The sequence below is a fragment of the Etheostoma cragini genome, chromosome 9 (genome assembly GCF_013103735.1).
Source record: "Etheostoma cragini isolate CJK2018 chromosome 9, CSU_Ecrag_1.0, whole genome shotgun sequence".
Classification (NCBI taxonomy): domain Eukaryota; kingdom Metazoa; phylum Chordata; class Actinopteri; order Perciformes; family Percidae; genus Etheostoma; species Etheostoma cragini.
The window spans coordinates 7,571,504-7,594,192 of record NC_048415.1 but is presented as its reverse complement, the minus strand read 5'-3'; the positions used below and the strand labels follow the sequence as shown (position 1 = coordinate 7,594,192).

The 22,689-nt window shown below is 38.2% G+C and overlaps 1 protein-coding gene and 1 long non-coding RNA gene across 3 annotated transcripts; both read right to left on the bottom strand.

The window, feature by feature from the left end:
- Window positions 1-122: 122 nt before the first annotated feature.
- swt1 (SWT1 RNA endoribonuclease homolog) lies at window positions 123-22,689 on the bottom strand. Of its 2 annotated transcripts, XM_034882675.1 has the most exons (17): window positions 22,489-22,689; window positions 21,361-21,430; window positions 20,407-20,489; window positions 19,198-20,284; window positions 18,882-19,008; window positions 18,283-18,381; window positions 17,781-17,972; window positions 16,408-16,501; window positions 15,777-16,012; window positions 15,238-15,377; window positions 14,515-14,653; window positions 13,243-13,382; window positions 12,784-12,914; window positions 12,341-12,487; window positions 9,200-9,266; window positions 8,990-9,057; window positions 123-1,451 (listed from the first exon to the last, which is right to left on the bottom strand). In XM_034882675.1, exons 2-17 carry the CDS (start codon window positions 21,424-21,426, stop codon window positions 1,343-1,345), a joined length of 2,925 nt encoding a protein of 974 aa, XP_034738566.1. In that variant the 5' UTR covers window positions 21,427-21,430; window positions 22,489-22,689; the 3' UTR covers window positions 123-1,342. The 2 variants fall into 2 exon arrangements, 1 of the variants encoding a protein (XP_034738566.1); XR_004658066.1 differs by lacking the exon at window positions 123-1,451 and having other exon boundaries at window positions 9,004-9,057; window positions 12,341-12,482.
- LOC117951129 lies at window positions 1,859-4,522 on the bottom strand. Its single transcript, XR_004658067.1, has 3 exons — window positions 4,512-4,522; window positions 3,903-3,908; window positions 1,859-2,001 (listed from the first exon to the last, which is right to left on the bottom strand). It is a non-coding gene; the product is annotated as an uncharacterized LOC117951129 (long non-coding RNA).

Sequence of the window (22,689 nt, the reverse complement as noted above, 5' to 3'; positions counted from 1 at the left end):
ATTTCCTCTTTTGATTGGAGTTCCAAATAGCGCATGGATCTTTTTTTGACAAAGTGGTCCTGACTCAACTACTCAAAGATCAGTGGAAGCAAACGGTGAATATAAGAAAAAGAAATCTCTCATAAGACAACGCTTCAAAACATTTAATGTCTTGTTGTAAACATTCAAGTCTTTTACATAAAATATATTTTGTGATCTCAAATTATTTACATTTCTACTTAAAAATCACCCAAAACTAGCAAAATCTGAACACTCACTTGTTTTCCAACTAGACTCTATTAAAGTTGTGTTCATTATCATTTATGATTATGCGTGACAACCCCACCAATAGCTTTAGTAAACCAAAAATAAATAAATAGCCCTTTGGTTTTAGCTTCTTAATGGGAGCGTGAGACAATCTGATGGCTGAAGCTCAAAAGATTGTCAGGCATGTCAGACCTTTAATCTCTATCAAGTGTTATTGCTTTTAGTTACATTTGCAGTTGTGTAAAGTCTAAAGCATGCTGTGTGACTATTTAACTTGGTAGAACAAGTGTGAAAATTATAAAGATGGTTAGCTTAGCGTAGCACAAAGCCTCAACAACTCAGTTATTTCTTTAAGCCCAATGAATTAAAGCTTTTGGTGAAGTTGAACAACCAAATAATGAACTATAAATAAACTGCAAAATTGGGTCGGGGATGAAAAGCAGTGAACAGACATTAACATATAGTTAAATATAGTCATTAAAAGAAATCTGTTGTCACAGTGGCCCGAGTGGTGAACCTAAAACTTCAGACATTGTTGCGTCACCACCACACATTCATATTGCCTAAAAAAGATCATTAAATAAATTTCTAAAAATTCTATGTTTGCACACTAGGTAACAGACTGTGTTAAAAAAAAAGCAAATATAAATGTTTAAACAAAAATAATGAAAGCCACTAATGTAATTTTACTACCGGTACCAAAATAGTACAGTATGTTCTGTGCATAAATGTTAGAATTATTAAACTGAAATATAAAAATGCCCTGTGAAGGGTGAAAGATGAGAAATCACTGCTCAACTGGGATTTGGCAGGAGATATGGCGACCAGGTGTGATGTAGCTGTATGAATATCGGAGGAACTCTAAACTCTAAATAATGTAAAACAGTCAGTTACAGAAAATACAAGCTCTATTTAGCAAATGTAATGCCATTTCCAATGATGGAGAACATCCATGCAAGGGAATTAAAAAAGGATAAACAGTTACACAGTATGAGCAGACACTGCTTCAAATTCAAGTGTTTTACTTCAAGTAAAGGAGATGGTGGATTCAAAGCATCTGTTGGGCTGATGTGCAGACTCCCTGATCCTGATCCGATCAGGGCAGTGATGTGGTAAAGGGGATTTGCTGAGCTGAGGTCCCGACACAGTGATCCAGGGCCTCTTTCAGCCCCATTAACTGGTTCCCGCCAACTCTCAGCTTCTCCCTGGGAACACAAGTCACGAGACACATTAGATGCAAAAACAGAACATGGAGCTTGACCGATGGACAAATGGCCATAGCGTCCCTATAAACTATTTCCTCATCTCTGGGTCCTACATGTACAAAAACATTTCTGCACATTTGGAACTCTGTATTTGTGTCTTTTGCGATAGTCGTTCAATGCTTCAATCTGCATTAAAGATGAAAATGTAACATTAATATGATTTGGTCTAGCCAATGGTCCCCCAGTGGCGATGGGTGTAAACCGGGCATCCGGCTCTGCCTTTGAGAAAATGAAAGCTCAGATGGGCCGATCTGGAATCTTCCTTGTATGTTGTCAAAGGTTACCTCCCCTCTCTCAGCTTTGTCCGCCCAGAGAATTTGGCCTGCGTTTTTGAAATGATTCCATCTTCTGTTATTGTTTCTAATGAGAAAAGTTTATTATTTAATGGATTTCACAAATTTCTGTATGACACGTCATGCCATAAACCGTTTAAATCTGAGCATGCGCAACGGAGATCTGCACTCGACTCAAATCGGGTAGTGACACCGCCCTTGAGAAAGAGAGAGACATCTTGGCTTGCAAACAAGTAAAGCATGGCAGTTGGTCAAGGCCACATCTCCCCCCCCCCCCCTCTCCTCCTCAATAGCATTTAAAGCTACAGACACAGAAATGGCACTATGGAAAGATCATTGTGGGACTGGCTCTAGTGGCTGTAATTCTGCACCAAGGCTGAATTTCAGGAAAGAGACTTCAGATGCAGTATTAGGGGATCACTAAGGCCTATATAAAGATACTTCAGATGCAGTATTAGGGGATCACTAAGGCCTATATAAAGATACTTCAGATGCAGTATTAGGGGACCACTAAGGCCTATATAAAGATACTTCAGATGCAGTATTTGGGGACCACTAAGGTCTATATAAAGATACTTCAGATGCAGTATTAGGGGCCCACTAAGGTCTACATAAAAGATACTTCAGATGCAGTATTAGGGGACCACTAAGGTCTGTATTAAAGAGACTTCAGATACAGTATTAGGGGACCACTAAGGCCTATATAAAGATACTTCAGATACAGTATTAGGGGACCACTAAGGGTGTATTAAAGAGACTTCAGATACAGTATTAGGGGACCACTAAGGTCTGTATTAAAGAGACTTCAGATACAGTATTAGGGGACCAATAAGATCTATATAAAAGCATCCGAAAAGCAGCTTGTTATTGGACCTTGTTTGCACATGTTACCCACACAATCCTAAGAAGGCAGCTCAGCTGAGTTTAAAGTGTTAAACTCTTAATAAATAATAGCCTTTTTTCAGGTAGGCTAAGCTTGCCACAATTCTCAGGTACAGAGAAAATGTGCATGATTTGTTTTTTTGGTTGCTACAGCCCCATTTGGTGTGTTAGCAAGAGTAAGTGTTAATATACCCTGGTTTTAGTTCTGTTTTTAGTTTAGTTTAAGTTTATTTTGATCCATTCTTACTAGCAGCTTAATGTTTTGAGTTTGTGTGAACCTGGACGACTCCACACAGACGTCTCCATGAGTTCACTTTCTACGTGCTGCTCATGTTCAGGACAGAATGTCCACAACAGACAAAAGAGCTTCTGTGTGAGCTGCTGCTTCCAGAAATGTCCGCTGACAGCTTTTTTTCACACACTTTTCTCCAGCTCATTTACATTTTTCTGGTTATAACAATGCATACATCCAGGCAGTTACAGACGCACAGACAAAACACTTAACCAGTTTTCACTCTGAGCACAAACACATGCGCATGTTGGCTATTGGAGTCTTGGCAACAGCTGCTTAGCAGCGGAGACACTGAGGGAGCTTGTTGCTTGTTTGTGTCCTCCTCTTCTTTGTTTCCAATGGAACATTATGTAACTGCAGGGCGAAGAGAAGGAGGAAAGAAAGAGCAGTGTTTGGCGGCTGTTGACGCCCCCTGTTTTCACCCTACAACCATCCATCCACCTCCTCCTCCTTCATCCAAAAGTGCAGCTGTGTGTTTTTATAACCCATGGAAATCGCAGGTTGTGTTACAAACTCTTTGCTCTTGCTACTCCCAGATTGTTTTGGTCTGCCACAACAAATCTGGTTTTACATTCCAGTGTGCTGCATGGACAGAGGGCCTGTGTGAAAAGCTTCCTGTCACCGTGTTTACTTGGCTACAACTACAAATTCATTAGAGTGACACAGTGGTCACGACAAAGAGCATCGGGCTCTTGCAGGAAGGATCCCTTAACGCAGTCACACAAAGTCAGTGACGCACATGAATTGTGCAGTCACTGACCCAGACCTGCAATGTACACACACAAAGGGGAGATCTGTGCTGCTTCCGTGTCTTACATAACAGCCCATATGTGTTTGATGTAATCAATGGATATCCCCAGGAGACAGCAACAAATTTGCACCAAATCAAATATAGACCCACATGATGCATTAGGATGACATAACCGATTACTGTTCTTCTCAAGTCAATCACATTATGCTGCTATAGACACATGGATTATCTCCATGGTGACCAACTCTTGGTCTCCACAATCTACATCTTAATATCAGAGGAAAAAGAAGAACTAGAGTAGGCAAATATGTGCAGAGGGGTTGCTTTTCTTTTTATGAAAGATTATGAATTGATTATCTAGAAACCTTAGCTGTAGATTTTTTATTTATTTTTTGGTTGGACGAATGCTTTGAGAGTTGCTCTTGATGCTGTTAACATGAACTGAATTGAAATGAATATTAACTAGCTGAGGCTTTTTTAAGAGTTTTCCCATGTGACGTTGATGTAAAAGCCTAAAAATTGACCTGACGAGTGCAAGTCAGTCCCACAGAAAGGCTCTCAAAGGAAAGCCGGTTAATGACAACAAGGTGGCCTTGGCTTGGCTTAGGAAATGTTTGACCTACAAAAGGTTGGCGAGGGCTTTTGGGAAACTCCAATAAGTAAATGATGAAATAGTATTATACTTTAGTAATATTATGGAATAGAGAATGAAAGAAAAGCTATTTTTCTAACATGGCTATAATCTAGTTATCATTTTATTGTCAAAAAATAAAAAGATTTACTCAACAAAGCAGTCTCTCTTCAGTGTAGCTTTTGAATCAAAAGAACAGAACATTAATTAATTAAAGGCCTTAGGCTTTCTTCAAATCAACGATGATATATAAGACATAAATAATATATAAGACAGTGCTGAAAAGGGCGAACGGCTATGGATAAGGAGCTGGTGTTTAGGGTTGTGTGGCTGAGTCAATTTCTTGTATGAGGAATGGTATCCATGTTTAACACTGTTGGTAACAAGCCAACTTGACTTCACACACATACAATGTAAGAGAGAGGTGATACCTTGCAGCTGAGGTATTTGCTCTCACCTATTGGCTGTGATAATTTGTAGCGAAGCAGTATTAAAACGCATCAGGCAATATACTGACGCACATCCACAGGTGAGAAGAACCCAGGTGTAGAAAATTAACAAATAACAATAACAACTAAGTCCACAAACACGTTTCCTAACAACACCAGGGAAGTCACAGACAATTGGAGAACCACACCCATGCAGAGAAAACATCACAAGCAGGTAGAAAGAGATGCAAATATTTCTTGGATCCGAATGTCTTCTAGTCGAAGGCGAACTGAGCTTAGAAAAACAGAAACCTGGGAAACCAAATTTGTTTTGTTTGGTTCCATTTCCAACCCACTCTCTTAAAAAAAAGTAAAAGTAAAAGTAAGTAAAAGATGGCATTCGGAGAAGGGCTTTTACAAACACACAAGGGCACTGTGTGTCTATCCCAACTGGGTTGAAAATAATCATTTATAAAATCACACCAAAGCTCTCCTTATTGTATGCTTACACTCTTGAAATGCAGTAGCGAGTTAACAGTTAAAAACAGCAAGGAACATGCACATACATGACAAAAGTTTCTAATGACAGAGTTCAGAATCATAAACATACAGTATATACACACACATATGTATGTACATATACACATATACATATATAGTAAATACATATATACATACACATACATGTACACATATATATACACATACATATACATACATATAGTATATACACATAAATATACATATATACACATATACACACACACACACACACACACACACGACAACATAACACAGGACCTGTTTGAAGGGATAGGTAAAAACCATAGGCTTATCAGGTCCAACCCTATCTTTACCACATCTAAATCACAGTCAAACTACTCCAATTTACTTCCCACTTTATCTAGCTATTAAGATGAGGAAGAAAAAAAACTTTTCCTTACGTCTGTTCTTTTTCTTTTTAATCTTTTGTACATTTCTTTAAATTGCAACATATTTAGTATAGTATAGTCGTTTTATACTTACAATTTACCTCTCATTCACCCATTTACACCCATCTGTGTCTTGCTCAATGACACTTCGACATGTTGACAGGAGGAACTGGGGATTAAACAGCCAACTTTATGATTACAGCGACCCACTGGACCTCCGAGCCACAGCCATGAAGCCAACAGGCTTGTGTTATCAAGAACGATAAGCGATCGGACATTTCGAAAATCTCATCTGCTGTCGAGGCCTACTTGTACTGAAAGCTGGCTGCCAGTGACCAAACATGCTTCCGGAAAGGGCCTCCCTAAGGCTTTATATAACGGATGACATCATTCTACCGCACTGAGCACCAAAATCAAATATTTAACACCACAGATAACACATCATTAAGTAAAGGCCTACATCATTCACAGTGAATGTACCAAATCAAATATTTACAATCCCATTCAGCCTAACGGTACCTCTCAGGGGTGACCTGCTGTAACAGAAGCTGGAATGACGTGAATATATAGTATATAAAGAGTCGGTAGAGCTGGGCAATAAATCAATATTATATCAATTTTGTGATATGAGACCAGATATCGTCTTTGATTTTAGATATCATATTATTGTAATATGGCATAAGTGTTTTAGTCTTTTAAAGGCTGCATTACAGTAAAGTGATGACATTTTCTGAACTTACCAGACTGTTTTGTACTGTTCTGTTATTTGCCTTTACCGACATAGTCGTTATATCTACATTACTGATGATTAATTATTTTATATGATTATATGATGAAATAAATTATAGCTTCTTTACACAAAAAATGCAATCCAAGCAAATACTGAGAGCTGCAAGTAATATATATATTTTTTTAATTGTCAATCAATCTGTCAATTTGTTATGATTAACCGCTTATTTCTAAAGTCTATAAAAAGTCGAAGAAACTGTGTAACATGCCGCCAAGATTCCAAAACCCAAAGATATTACATTTCTTTGTCAATAAAACATAGAAACAACAAATCCTTACATTCGAGAAGCTGGAATTAGCATTATTTTTATGCTTTTTCTAGATAAAAGATTAACCGATTGTTAAAATTGTTGGTGAATAATTTTCTGTTGATCGAATAACCCAAATTGAACTCATATTTTCAGACCTAAAACATTTCTATTAGAATTTCCATTTTATTGTTTTTAACCGCAAAAGTAGCATGCAGGTTATGTTATACGTCATATTAGGAGTGACAAGCAGGTCAAAAAAGCAGCTAAGGACAAACAGGATAAGTAGGATAACTGTGTACTTGTATGGGTTAATAATTTAGTCTTGAGACAGGGAAGATAATCTTGCAGAAGGCGTAAGAGTAAAGCCTGCGTTACATGTGTGAGTGAGAGAAAGGGTGGAGGTCACTTTGTAGTCCTAAACTGCAGCTCCTCTTTTTCACAAGCTGCACACAATTACCTGTGCAAGTGAGCCTTCGTGACACATTTTGTTTTTCTTCATTTATTTGGCTTTTGATTACTGTGGCGCTGCTCACTCTGTTTATCTGGAAACTGGAAAGATTGTTCATTGAGAGCACATGTTTGCTAATAACTGAAAAACAAGTCAGATGGAGATCATATGCTTTGTTAACACTACTATCAGTTACATTCTATACTAACAAGTCAGATGCTGCAAGTGTGACTGATCAGCCTATCTCTTAAGACACTCCGGTCTTGTTTTGGGAAGACTATAAATGATGCATTTTCTGTCTCTCTCATCAGAAGAAACACTCTTCCTCCTGGATGGAAAAATTCACTCCTCCTGAGTGAGCTTTTATATTGAGAAATCTATATCTAGACATCTTAATCTATATAAACTGTTTAATCTCCATGGTTCAAATAAAGCCAATCAAACATGTCTTTCTAGTTCTCACTGCCACTTGAAAAGGACGTCTTAGTATAGAACCAGAATCATTGTTGCCAGTGCAACAGAACAATCCTGACCCAGCAAGACAACATGTGTGTGTGCCCCAACAGCTAACAAAACAACTGATTTGTGATCCAGGTAATTGCATAGCAGTCCATAATAACACACAGAAACACACACAGAAACACACACACACACACACACACACACACACACACACACACACACACACACACACACACACACACACACACACACACACACACACACACACACACACACACACACACACACACACACACACACACACACACGTTTGGAACTGTTGACATGGCCACCGTTGTCAGAGCTCTGCTGGGGATATCTGTGAGGAAGGCAACTATGACAAACTAACGGTAATGACACTGGATACACAACGCACATACCTGCCCGGGCATGCTTCCACAAAGAGCACAAGAATTCAAAAAACTTCAATCAAACATTGTCATTCTGGTCAAAAGAAAGTCATTGCTATACACCATCAAACATTAAACTCAGTGGCTACATGTTAAATCGAGGCGGTGCTGGATCTATTTCACTAGTTTTAACGCACCTAAACTCCAAAGGAAAGGGACAAAAAAATTATCTTAAGCTCGTCCTGAATGATAAAACATATGGAAGCCAGCACAAGTTTATATTTGTTAAAGATTTAAGAAATCTGCCGCATTTGTCAATGAAAAGAAACGATGACAATCAACCATTTTGCCAAAGGCCAGGGACAAAGAGAACAAGGAGACACGAAGGACAGTAATGCATAGTTAAGGCATTTTAAGATGAGAAAAGAATGTTGATGCTGGTGTCAGTTGAACATAAAGTGAAATATTTTGAAACTTAAGATGAATCACTGGACAAGAAAATGAAATCTCTCTTCTTCGACTTGCACAATTAAGTAGTGCACATCAATTTACAAGAAAAGAGAATGAATTCTGTGGAAGAACAAATTCGATATTTTGATTTTGAGTGGCGTACGCAAGGAAACAGAATGAGATGAGATCAAACAACAAAATCCGAATCATCAATCTATCAGACGAGAGAGAGGCTTTGACTATCTTGCTGGTTAAGCTGACATCGGCGGAATTAGGAGTGAATAAGTAGCGTATATATTGAGAAATCTATATAAAATCTTGAAAACAAATCTGTAGCAACTGTGTGCATTGACTAAAAAAAAATCCATCTGATTTACCGGACAGACAGAAGTCCTAGTCTAACAGTGACCATTCAAATGTATGCTCTGTGTCAACAATATTTATGCAATAATAATTATTATTTGTGTGTGCGTGTCCTACCTATAGTCTTGTTCTGAGAAACAATCTTGAAGGTCTTTGGCTGTAAATCTGGAATCCACATCAACAATCTGAAACACAAGGCATATGAGCTGAGCTGAAAACGTCAAGGTGAGCTCAACATGACAAAGGACACATTTGAAAAAGGTAAAATTATTGATATAAAAAGGTACCCATCTAATTTTATAGCAATAATTGTGAAATTGCACCAACCTTATTAGAGTGGATGATGCCCAGCAGTGTCTGGACTTCCTCTAAACCAGGAGCTGAGGACAAGACACTGGGATGAAGAAAAACACACATTTTAGAGATGACTTCTCTTCTAAGTGAATCCTGAAAAGGTGTGATTTTTGAATTATTAACTCAGCGCAGCATTTGGTCAGTGTAAGTGATCCTGAGGTAAACAAACTTTTGTTTTCACTACTGTAAGAGCATTTAAATAGTAAATTAAACTACAAGCAATAAGACCTTTTCAATGTATTTTGTCCTGCTACCCTTTACTCCAGATTCAACACTTTCTTAAGAGAGTTTTTAGCGTTGAGAAGACAATGATAAAGCACATGCATAATTTCTATTTTTAGTTTATATACAATTTTTGGCACAGCTGAAGACAAAATGAATAAACAGAAGTTGAATGTTTTCTCTACCATCCACTTAACCCAACTGCACACAAGCAAACACACACCACTGTCAATAGCTTTATTACAGGGCTACCCTGAAGGCCTGGGAAAAAAATTAAGTAACAGACAAAAACAAAGCAAGTATAGGAGGGAAGATCTAGGAATAGACGATGCTTATTTTAGCAGAGACCTAAATTATACACGTTTAGTGCCCACAGAATGAGAAAAATGAGTGAGATGGAGAATGTCTGTATGAAATGAGTCATAGTGCCACTCAAACATGTGGAAATGAGTTTGTCTGTCTCCTAGGCAACAGTACTTGAGCAGCCCAACACAGACATGCATGTGTATAGATAAGCATGTATACAGTAAATATGCTAAAAAATTTGAAAGAATTCACCGTTATTGCAGAAAGGTATCAAACAGAACCCCCATGTTTATGTTGCGTGCATGTGTAAGCATCCATCCCTCCATTAGCTATACTTGCTTATCCTTAAGAGGGAATTCCAGCAGACATTGGGTGAGAGGCGGGTATAAGCATAAAGACTGTTATTTATAACTAATAGCTGAACATGTAAGTGAAGTGAAGTTTAAAATAAACTGTGTTTCACACCAAAGGGGAAATCCACACACATACACACACACAGGATGCCGTTGAGGTAGATCTTGCTGAGGGTTTTTGGTGCAAAGTAAACATCTGCACCTTCACCTGATTTAGGCATTTATTGTGCACTAGCAGCATATCAGTGTCAGAACAATAGAGTAACACTTGCAGCTCCAAAAAAGTATTATCATTACAAACAGTTTTTTGAGGACACTGCTCCTCTTCAGACTGCTTAACATACCATAAAGACAGAGAAAGGCTAGCTAACACAATAAACAGGAGAGCTATAAAGGCCTCGAGGGTGGAACTGGTAATAAAGTGCACCTGGGACACATACTTAGGAGTTTAGTGATTAATAATCTAAGAGGGCTAGTTTGTCTGTTTTATAGCCACTGAGCTGACAAAACACTGCAAGAGCATCATTTCTTTCATCTAGCACCACAGAGATCAATAAAACACACTTGTCTTGTTGTTAAAAACATTGTCCAAAATCTTATCACTGCTTATAATTGGCTGTACAAGTTCTGCTCTACAAGATGTTTACTATATGAAGCAACATGTTACAGATTCAGAGGGGAGCACAACTGACCGAGAGATGATGAAAAACGCACAGCAGACACAAAACACAATTTGATTTCATTGGAACACACATTTTTAAGGTTATTTCCAGGAGTGCATCCCAACCAAAGGAAAAGTCTTTTATACTGGTTTTGTGTGCCGAGAGAGTAAGAGTTCAGAGTGACACCTGGATGAAACAGACATCTTGCCTTTTGGATTTATTGTTTCCTGCCCTCAAAGAGACCTATGTGTGTGTGTGTGTGTGTGTGTGTGTGTGTGTGTGTGTGTGTGTGTGTGTGTGTGTGTGTGTGTGTGTGTGTGTGTGTGTGTGTGTGTGTGTGTGTGTGTGTGTGTGTGTGTTTGTGTTAGAGAGCAACAGAAAGTGAAAAATACTAAATAGGACAGTTAAATGATGAAGACTGGAGTAACCAAATTATTAGCCAACTAATATTCTAATATCCTATCTAGCCATCCTTCTTCTAAAGTAGTTGGATTATATTAATGGAGCTGAAATAATTCTAAATTATGGAATGTGTTCTTGTACTCGCCATGATGTTAATCATCACCAACCTAACAGGAAACAGGTTGACTGCAAGGATGTTGTGCAAGTACAAATATTTTGAAATACCACTGCATGCCTGAGTATACCGTGGGAAAGCCCAGAGGAGGTGAAGACAACTCAGGCATAACTGTTAGCATTTTTCTTCTCAAAGGCATTGTGAGAAATAAGGTAGTGTTACAGTGTAGCGCTTTCTGTTGCGTCATGGCAAAGGTGATAAGGCAAAGCTACAAGGTTAAGCAGATTAACACTACATGCCAAATAGGGCCTGACAGCTGAAAGTGTACAACACACACACATAATCAGGACACAGGAAGGCGTAGGCTGGTTAAGGACAGTTTAAACGACCTTCTTAGAGGGACTGGTTTTAAGGACAAAGGTGAAACACACCTGTGAAGGCAGGAGGAAGGTTAAGTCAGGGGGTTTAGTGAAAATGGAAGTTGAAAAATGAAGTTGGTACGATGAAAAGATATCAACACAATAGTTTTGGAGGGTGTTGCAGGAGAAGTTTTCAGAGGTGCCACAGAAATCTTGCTCAGAAACCTCATTTTTGACTTCAATTTATTGTTATACGACCCAGGCTCTTTAAACCCACTGAGGATTAACAAGGGGTTTCACTTTGCATATGGATACAGCTATAGGAATCAAGTTTAACTTTGGTATACGAGGCAGTCCTTTTAGCTCTGCATTTGTTCTCCACCATCTTCTGAGGAAAAAGGCTGTTTGGCTGCTAATTGCACCACAATGTTCCTACCAGACAGTCTCTAACTTTGCTGGGCAGGTAGTGTGCATTCTGTTTTTAGAGCTACAAGTCACTATAATACTCTGAAGAAGTGAGGAGAACTGCATAGTCGAGTGATGAATCTTTGTGGGTTCATCACCACAGGCCACTTCCTTTCACCTACAAGTTGTACAGAGTGAGTACTATGAAATTAACACAGAGGACATAGTGGCTAACAGGGAGAGAAGCAGAACGTCTAGTGGACAGCAGTGATTTGAGTTGGCTGAGATACCTGCTGAAGGCTTGGAGCAGCTGTGAGACCATGGAGGACAGTTTGTGCAAACAGACCAAGGCGTCCTGTGGTGGCGGAGGGTCCCCCTCTGACTGAGCCCTCTGCATGGTGTGAGGGTCAAAGCCCAGAGCTTTGAACACTTCTAAGCTGAAACATGACAGAAACAAATGACCTTAGAGGTCAGTGGAATGGAATAAAAAAACACAATATCAAAATAAACAACCTCCAAATTTTTTTGCTAATTTTCTTTCTACTTTCCACTACACGTTCTATTAGCAGGAGTGTGGCAAGAGACCTCGTTCACTGTCTTCTTGCAGCAGGAAAAAAACAACTTTAGAAATAAATCAAGGTATTTTTTTGCTTAAATCTTTAACATATCATTCTCAAATGTCCGCAGTAGAATCATCCCAGTACTGCATCAGTCAAATCCATGTTACACCCACCTTAATTGGCACACATTAGACCAGATATTCTCAAACAGGGCCCATACTTCCTGGTGAGAAACCTGAGCAGATGTGGGTTGTTTGTCTTCATCATCATCATTCATGACAACATCACAGGCAGGAGATTCCCACTACACACACCAACACACACATATGTAGATATAAAATCCAATAGTGTCAATTAAAACCTGTTTGTAATATGAAAATGCATCCTGCTGTCTGGATTATTATAGTTGTGATAATTAACTCTTTCCAATCTAAAAGAGAATAGATTTTCCCCACTTGCTATTTGGGTACAAACACAACACACAATACAAACAGGGTATGTAAATATTCTGTGCTTCCAAACCACAACAATGTAAAAACAATTCAGAGAGGGCAGTCCTAGAAAAGGATGTAATTATGTGAAAAGACTGGAAGTGGAATACTTTGAGGTGTCTAATTTGCTCCTTAGCTGACCTGCGCTTGTAGTTTATTGTAAATGTTGTCCATTATAGAGATGGCACTGGGAACACGGCTTGAACTTTTCCCAAACGCTTTCACAAGCTCCTTAGCTTCTTGGAGGGCCGCTGAGGTAGGGCTACAGTCCTCCGTTTCACCTGGGTAAACAGATGATTGATAGATATCACCCATCATGTGGGTCTGTGCCAGTAGATGCACATAGATGCACTTCAAAAGATACAGACAATCAGTTTCCACTTAGTTGGTACACCTAGGCAAAAGAAAGCAGGATGTGTTTGTGTCTGTAGCCTTGGAAGAAGAACAAAAGAGTCAGGCAGCTAGACACTGTGGCCAAAAACAAGTCAGCCGAAAGACTGTGAGTCTGTGTATTATGTCCAACTCTGTTTTTGCTATAATTTCATTAATTCCTTAGGACCTTAACGTTACCTTAAAATGAACAGATACATAACTTTCCGTAACCCTTACCCTTACCGAAGCAGTTATCAATTTGCAGTACAATGTGCCTAAAGTTCCCTGAGCATCTGTAAATTATTCTGTTTGTCACTTTTTAGGAGGCTGCTAAAGGTTTGTCCTCACAAGTGTAGCTACAACTAACAACAAACACACTCGCAGTACTTTTCCACTCCTAGATTTGTTCTTTTTCAGTGTATCCCTCTTTCCTTTCTCCCCCCTCCTCGTCCTCCTCCCACAGTCCTGGCACAGAGCCAGTCTGCGTGGTACCAAAACATCATGTTAGTGTACCGAGGACACAGGATAATTGAATGAGACACACAGACACACACACACACACACACACACACAGTGTAATTTAATTGGATCCCAGAGTAAGAAGTGCTGCAGTGGACAACTCAGCATCTGTCTGACACACATTTGAGTGTCCTGTTTTAGCAGATGACCTGATTCTGTATCAAGTTCTGTAGGGTTCTAGCGCAGTGCAGGACAGACCACGTCATACCCCAGTGGAGTAAGGGTTTTATCTGAGGGATGACTCAGTATCTCAAGTATCTCAAGTTTGTTGTCGTTTTCGAAATATTTTGTTCACATCCGAAGAAATATTAGAATGCGCCAAAAAAACAATGCCAGAGGTTAACACACTTGGAGTTTATGTAGTGCGCACAACATATGTCATATTAGAAATCAAACCTTATGGCTGCACAGCTAAAGATCAAAACTCATTTCTAAACTGACTTGATTTAATTATTATTCATTTATCATCTGTTTTATATATTATCTGTACACATTATTTATCAATTAAGCCCTTCCCCTTACCTGAGTTGAAGAAGTTGATGAGGTTTAAAACAGTTTGCTGCTTCCTCCGTGGGACAATGTGCCCAAAAACAGCAATCCAGTGTTTTTTTAAACAATGCAGGACATCTTGAAGACTCCATGGTGGTTTTAGGTAAACTATCTGTTGACGAAAAAAAAACAATCAAACATGAAAAATAAAAATTATTGCAATTTTCAAAACGTCAGTCAATCTAAACTCCTGTATAGTACACAAGCTATTTCAATTTTCCACACAAAAATCCATAAATCTGATCTATGGCCTTCAAGATTCCTTAAATTTATGCAAAGATTAAAGACAAATTCTTTCCTTTAATCAATTAATGGATACCAGTAGGGCTGTGCGATGCGATGTAAATGTGTGATTGCGATAATTTTTAATTTTTTTAAAGATTATTTTTTGGGCATTTCCGCCTTTATTTGATAGGACAGCTAGGTGGGTAAGGGGAGAGAGAAGGGGAAGACATGCAGGAAATCGCCACAGGTCGGAATCGAAGCCTGGCCCCCTGCGTCGAGGCATAAAACTCTCAGTATACATGTGCCTGCTCTACCAACTGAGCCAACACAGCCACATGCGATTAGTTTTGACTGATATTGCAATTACGATTAATTGTGCAATACTTAATGTCAGACATTAGTTCTCTAAGTTTAAAACGCAAATCAGTATTTAAAATATTGTCTAAAAGATAAAGTGAAACACAATTTTACCTCTAGCCAGAGCTCTGCGTAAGCTGCCTTCATCTCCACCTCTAACACATCAGACAGCACGTCTCGCAGGCAGTCTTCTAGTTCAGAAACACAGCTTTTTGTCTTCTCTTCAACCTCTCTTTTGGTCAACCGCTTGTCTTCTGTGATCAGTTACATACATACATACATACATACATACATACATACATACATACGTGCGGACTGTGTATTAGTAGATACACACAATTAACACATAATGCAGGACTGCAGTTGTTTTTTACATTATATGATATGCATGTTTGTACAGTAGGAGAAAGAGAGCAGGATATTTATGTATTTTAACACTAATACTAATTAAAACTTCCCTTTTTTGTTTGTTAAAACTTCTAAAACATTACCTGAATTGAAAACAGATGGACCTAAAGTGAGACAATGAAAACAGAAATTGGAAGGGCTGGGAAGACATGGCAGGTGTATGGATGATATGTGCTGTTAACTGTAATATTATGATGGAATATGGCCGTTTATTTGCAAGAAGCACACATTAATCCCTGACTCACCTTTCTCTTCTACAGAAATGCCTGTTCTCTCTTGACTGTGTGGCTGGACTGGTGTATAGCTCCTGCTCTGCATTGGTGATGAGACAGGAGGGCTGATGTGAGGCAGCATGGGTGTCTTAATGTTTTGCAGAGGATGAAAGCCATGTCTGGATCTTCCAACCTCTGCCTCTAAATCACTCTTGCTGAGGGCCTTCACCCCACTCAGAAGGGCCTTACTGCATAGGTTCTTATCATTACTAGAGAGAAAAGAGGGAATAACATGTTGTTGTTTGTTTTTTAAATCAGGCAACAACAGCCTGGAGGTTTGGTTGGTAAATCCGAATCCAGATTGATCTGACTTGTTGCTGTGCAGCTAAAGGATCAATTACAGTGTCTGGAAATAGGTTAAAAGGAAAAACTAGGTGAAATAACACAATGGCCACCCCACTATGTAAGCTGAAAAATCCCGGAACTAAACTCTCCCTACTCAGCACATCTATTCTTGCCTAATTACTCTGTCTGGCCTTCTCTTTCTTTCATTCCAACTAGAACTATCTGGCTGGACCCACTGTGTCACATGCATGTGCATTATTTGCAGAGGACACAGACTCTGCAGCCGCAGCAGTATACCATAGGGGGAGGGGGAACTCACGTGCAAAGAATGTGAGCACACTCTGGGTAAAGACTTTGGTATTGCAGACAGCACTGCAGCACCCTGTCATCATTATTCTCAGCATTCAGACCCTCTGGGGACAAGGAGGGACAAAGAGAAAGAGTAAGGGACAAGAAGATAAGAGTGAAAAAAGAGAAACAGTCTGTATAAGGACAAAGAGACATGTTTAATTCACAATCCTGAAAGCTCATAGTAAGCGTGTTACCACACCGTACAACAGGGTGTCTTTTTCCTTTTAAAGACAAGGGGGGAGATGAAGAAAACAAGATGAAGATCTCAGGCCTATTATTAGGAGATGCACTGAATGCTTATATCCTCCTGAATACTTACAAACAGTTAACACCATCTCTAAATGTCCTTTTCACAGATCTTTTGGAACATATCCTCATACCACTGTTGAAAAATGTATTTCTGATTAATTTTACATACAGCTAAGTGGGTTACCTTGTGCATGGCTGAAACCTTCCCTTGAGATGCTCACAATGTATGCTATGAAGATGAATTGCGGAGGACGAGCTTAGTGCTAGTGCCACCTAGTGTTTCTATTAGTGCTGGGCAAGGATGCATGGTGGCTCTGTTGATGTTTATGTAATAGTTTACTGTGAAGGTAGAAAAGCTCTATAAAGGGAATAACATACTGCAATCTCTCACAACTTTAACACTATACCATGCTCAATAATAGACTTTCAAATTACTAGTTCTAATTGCAAAAAATAAATCATGCAAACACATCAAAGTCAATGATTAGGCTCTAATAGAACTAAAAACAATTGTTTACAGACAGAAATTCCACAAGGATTTAAGTGTTGATATCAAAGATATATTATTAGATTGTGATTCATTTAGCCATAGAAAAAGCAGAAGTGTTCCACGAAAGTAATTGTTTTGTCTGCAAATTTCTGTAAATGTTTAATGTGTGATCTTTTCTAACCACGGGTGACATTTATATTAGCCTGCTCAGCCATCATGCTTGTATCTAAGATAACACCCAACAGCCCCAAGTAGAAATCTGACATGGGCTCATGGACAAGGTACGAAGACAATAACAGCTCTTAACCTTTAGGTTCCATATTAGGTTGTAATAAATTCATAGTAATTTCAGTATGAAGACAATAACAGCTCTTAACCTTTAGGTTCCATATTAAGTTGTAATAAATTCATAGTAATTTCAGTATGAAGACAATAACAGCTTTTAACCTTTAGGTTCCATATTAGGTTGTAATAAATTCATACTAATTTCAGTATGAAGACAATAACAGCTATTAACCATTAGGTTCCATATTAGGTTGTAATAAATCATACTAATTTCAGTGCACTGAAAATTCCCATATTTTCCTCAAATCAGCACTCACTGCTGCTCTCAGCGGCCTGCTGCATAGACTGCCCCCAGAGGTGAGGTTCCCGATTCTTCAAAGAGTTGTAAATGTACGAGATGGCAGGAGTTGCCAGGTGGGCCACAGAACCTGACAGGCCTTTCCCCCTTTTTAGGGAATCCAGCTCCTGAAGTACCACCCAGGGGATCAGGACTATAGGGAAGCCCAAGGCTAAGAGAGCATGAAGTCGGGAGAAAGCAAAGCAGTGATAATTTCAGATTTCAAAACAGGTAAACATGGAATTGCTTCTGTCTATAAGAGATGCAAACATATGTTGTGTTTAAAAGGGTGGGGACATCTCTTGATGATGTGTAAGTAGTTTAGCCACTGCTGCTGAATAACTTGACAAACTGGACAAACTTGGGAGTAAAAACTATCTGGATACCTTTTATAATGGCATGTGTTATATCATTATATAACAAGTAAAAATCATTATAAATCATTTACAAGAAACATTGAGTATTAAAATAAATGTCAACACCTCCAAGGCCGTGAGATCTGATCTTTTTCACATAATCCAGGTGACTGAGGAGAATGTTGGTGTCCAAAACAAGGATTAGGTCTTGCTGAGAATGTTTACCTGTAAAAAGACAAGTTCATGTTTAGTGAACTGTAAACAACTGAATAAAATACATGAACTTGAATTGTAATCGCATTTAGTGCCTGTGAAGGTTATGGGTCCGAATTGTTTTTTTTGCTTGTTTTTTATTAAGCTGAGTTTTGTGACCTTTTTATGTGATCTCATGTTTTACCTACATGGCACTATTATTTTTTTCACATCTTTACTGGGTTTACTCTATAAACTTAAAATAATTACAAGATTTTCTAGGACAGGGGGAGACGCTAATTTACATTTCTGGCCTGATTCCAGAAGCCAATATTTAATCTAAAACTGTAACTTGACACGTCTTATTTCATGTGACATTCTAAGGAAAAACATTTTATTTGCTTTACACTTTTGACCTTAACACATAGTGCCTGCATTTTGGTCATATGAGACTACATTCCAAAAAGAGTTAATATTTTACACTTATGAGTGTATAAGATGTCATCATCTACCAACAAAACAATTGCACTTACATGTGTCTGCAGCGCCGTCTTCTGGAAGGTCTATGTCCATACAGGTTAATTCTCCATAGCTTTGCATTACATTCAGCTCCAATCTCTTCTCAGAACGGGCAAGATGTAGCTCTTCAACCACTTGCATCTAAAGAAAAACACATTTTAAAAACAAACAATCTCTGCCATTTCAAACCATTGCAACAACAAAATACTGATGCAATTTTAAAGTACTAGCTAAAAAATTGTACTATTTGAATAATTTTTGGTCAAATAAACAACAAATGTAAAACAAACACTGACTTGTTCACATTAAAGGAATTATGTTTTTTCTTACCTGGTCATTACACGGCTCAGTGACGGTATGGTACGTAGCTGGGAGGTGATATGGCAAAGATGACCTCTTATCTTGTCCTTCAGATGAAAAACTAGGTGTAACATCCAAGCAGCTGTGAGCTTGTTGGACAGTTTCCTGGTTGGAGTTGCTCCTTGAGGGCCCAGAGGCTGAAATCTTTGTCCCACGTTTGAGATTTCTGTTTGTAGAACTAGCATCATTATCGCTACCAGTGCTACCTTCTGGCCTTGGTTCCACCTTCTTTGGTATCTTAAAATTAGGAGGCAGAGGTGATGCGATAGAGCATTTTTGTTGCTGAGCAGATGATGACTTAGCTGTCTTATGTGACACTGATGAGGCATTCTGAGGAATTGAAGTGACATTCTTCACCACATTTGACTTACTCACTGAGTAAGTCTGCCTGGCTAAAGTGGAGGGATGCTTTGTGTTAGAGGGAGAGAAAGTTTTGGCTTCTGTACACGGTTTCTTTTTGGCTTTATTTTTTTGATGCCTTTGGCACATCTTCTTAATCAGTTTGGTTGTGGTTTTTTCCCACAAAGTATCATTGGAAGCAGAGGTCGTCTTGCGTGGTTCCCTGGTCTTGATGTTGTTGCTGTAATTTCCTATCCTTGAATACTCCTCAGCTCTACACTCCCGCTTCAGAACATCCTGCCTCTTCTCTTTCTGTTCAGCAGAAACCAAACTGGGACTCATTCGATGCTTTTTTCGCTTGGATGGGCTCCTTTGGGAAGACTTTTCCTCCGATCTTTTATTAGATGTCTTGTCTGTGCTCTGAGGAACTGTACCTGCATTGTTTGAGGATTTTAAGTGTCCCATTTTCACAGTCTGACTCCCACTGACAGTATTCTCGTTCCCTGAAATATCATTTTTTGCTTTACTAGAGCATTTTCCCCAATGGGATGGCACTAAGACACGTTTTGATTTTGTACAGTCTTCTTCCTTACTAACAGGTTTCTGGTCTGTTGCTTGTGTTTTTGCCAGTCTGTAGACAGGCTTTTTGATGTGGCGGGTGCTTTGGGAAACATCTTTAACGGTAGAAAAATCACAATCTTCCGGTTTTGCTGCACAGCTACATGTAGAAGAAAAGACAAAATATCAGTCAGAGATAATTAACAAGCATATCAATTATGATTTTCAAATACATAATATCAATATTAATTTGTTATTAAGGTCAAGTATACTGTATCTAACCTCTCCCGACTTTTTACATCTTTTAAATCTTGCTTTCTCTTGCCATGTTTGCACTTCTTGATAACATCTCGATTCTTGGATAGCTGAAAACATGAAAAAAAAAAAAACCATTAAATCTCTTGGGAGCAGTTTATTGTGAATACAGAGTAGACCCTTGATGACAGAAACAACTACAGTTGGTTGTTAGACAATATACATTGCATTTATAGGGTACGGTGAGACAAGCTAAAACAATTTGTTGATTCATCAAAATTAAACAGAATACTAGTATTAGAATACTAAAAGTATTAGAATACTAATACTTCAACAATTTGAGGATTTGATTTATTAGTTTAAGTAATTATTCAAGCAAAAATTGCAAAATATTTGTCTAATATATAGACATATTGTCAAATATCTCTTTGGGTTTGTACCCTTGGTCAAACAAAACAATCATTGTGCAGCTTTGGAAAATTATGATGGGTATTCAATATTTTAAATATATATTTTTTTACTTTAGATAAAGACAAAATGATTAATTGGGTACGCACAGTAATCGTCAGATTAATTGATAATGAATGTTGCAGATGTAGAGTACAGTACATAACGATGTGAATTTGTCTGAAATCTCTAGTGCTCTATTTGCCGGCAAATCGATGAGGACTATTTCATGGCAATGCTAGATTTTTAAATAACCCTTTGCACAACTTATTTGTTCATTAATTCAACCTTAATTTATACTCAAACTGTGATGAACCAATTCAATTTGTACAGTATTTGCTGGACTAGCCCAAAACAGACATTTCTGTCATTTTTATCCATGAACATTTTCTCAACTGATTTCCTCCCTACGTTATACCCCCCCATTATACCACTTATGTATTTATATTATGTTATAAAATAATCTGTATCCAAATATAGTATTTTATCCACATCCTATAGCAACAACAGTATCACTGTTGAATGCCTTCTTACCTTCTCATCTTCTTCACTTGAGGATGACAACTTCTTGCGCTTTCTCTTTTTTGACTTTTTTGACATTTTCCTGTGAAAGGTAAGTTTGAAAGCAGGTTTTGAGTGACTATGCATCATCCTTACACATCCATCCATTTTTATCTTCAACAAGACACCCCATCTTTGGCTATCAACCTCAATATATAAGGAAAGTGTGCCAATGCTATGTCTAACTAATACAGAATTAAACTTCTCTTAATAAGAACAAAAAGAAATTTGAAATTATGTTGGCAATACCAGATTAAATCCCCTGTCTACAAGGCTGCATGTATCTCCATATGCCTCACAAACTGGTTAGTCCCAGTTTGTGCCTCTAATGTAACTGGTAAAAGTCAATGTAATCGTCAATTCAAGTTATTTTTAATATCTATTATTATCCATTAGAACGCTCAATTACCTTAAATAAGGCTGAAGACTTTTTTTGTTGCCTCATTTCATTTTATTATTCTATTTTCTTTAATTAATGTATTTTAATTTTTGTTTAATTGGTCTCTAATGTTTTATGTAAAGCACTGTGACTTGTATTGTTGCCTAATAAGACGTTATTAAGGACTCATATATGGTCCAATAAAATTACAGCACAATATACAAAACAACGTTACACAACATAGCTAAATACGTAATCCCAGAGGCATAACACAATTTACATATGCATGCATATATGTATATATTTAAACTTTACTCTTAAAAAGAGCCATTCGTGCAGTGTCCATTGGAAATGTGCCGTGCTGCCTAACGTTCAATGAGAAACAGACTAACTCAGGGTGAACTGTGTAATGACACAAACATAAATATTGAATACATCTAATATGAAACTAATGTATAAGGTAACAATGTGAAATATAAAGTGTTGAGCGGATTGTTAGATACACGACACAAGAACAAAAGCCAAGTTAAATGTTACTGTTAACGTTAGCTAGCTAATGTAAGATGACGCTGCTGATAATAATAACAACAAAATCGCTACAGGTCAAGCTAATTGTCTTATTTGTTATCTTGAACCGTTCGCATACATTGATTCGGTGAAATAAAGCACACCTTGTAGGAATACATCTATAATTACAACCAAGTAAATGTAAATTAACTTACTGTAAGCCGACAGATCAAAACATCCGCTGCTCTTCCGCTTTTTTCTTCTTCTACTAGGCCTCTTTCGTGATCTGGTTGCCACACTACCGCCGCTGACTGGACCGGGGTGGAGATCTGCGCGTGGTACCACTCGCAGCCTAGAGCTACGGAAAGTAATTTGTATGTACACACATCGCAATGACTGCCGATGTAACTTATGAA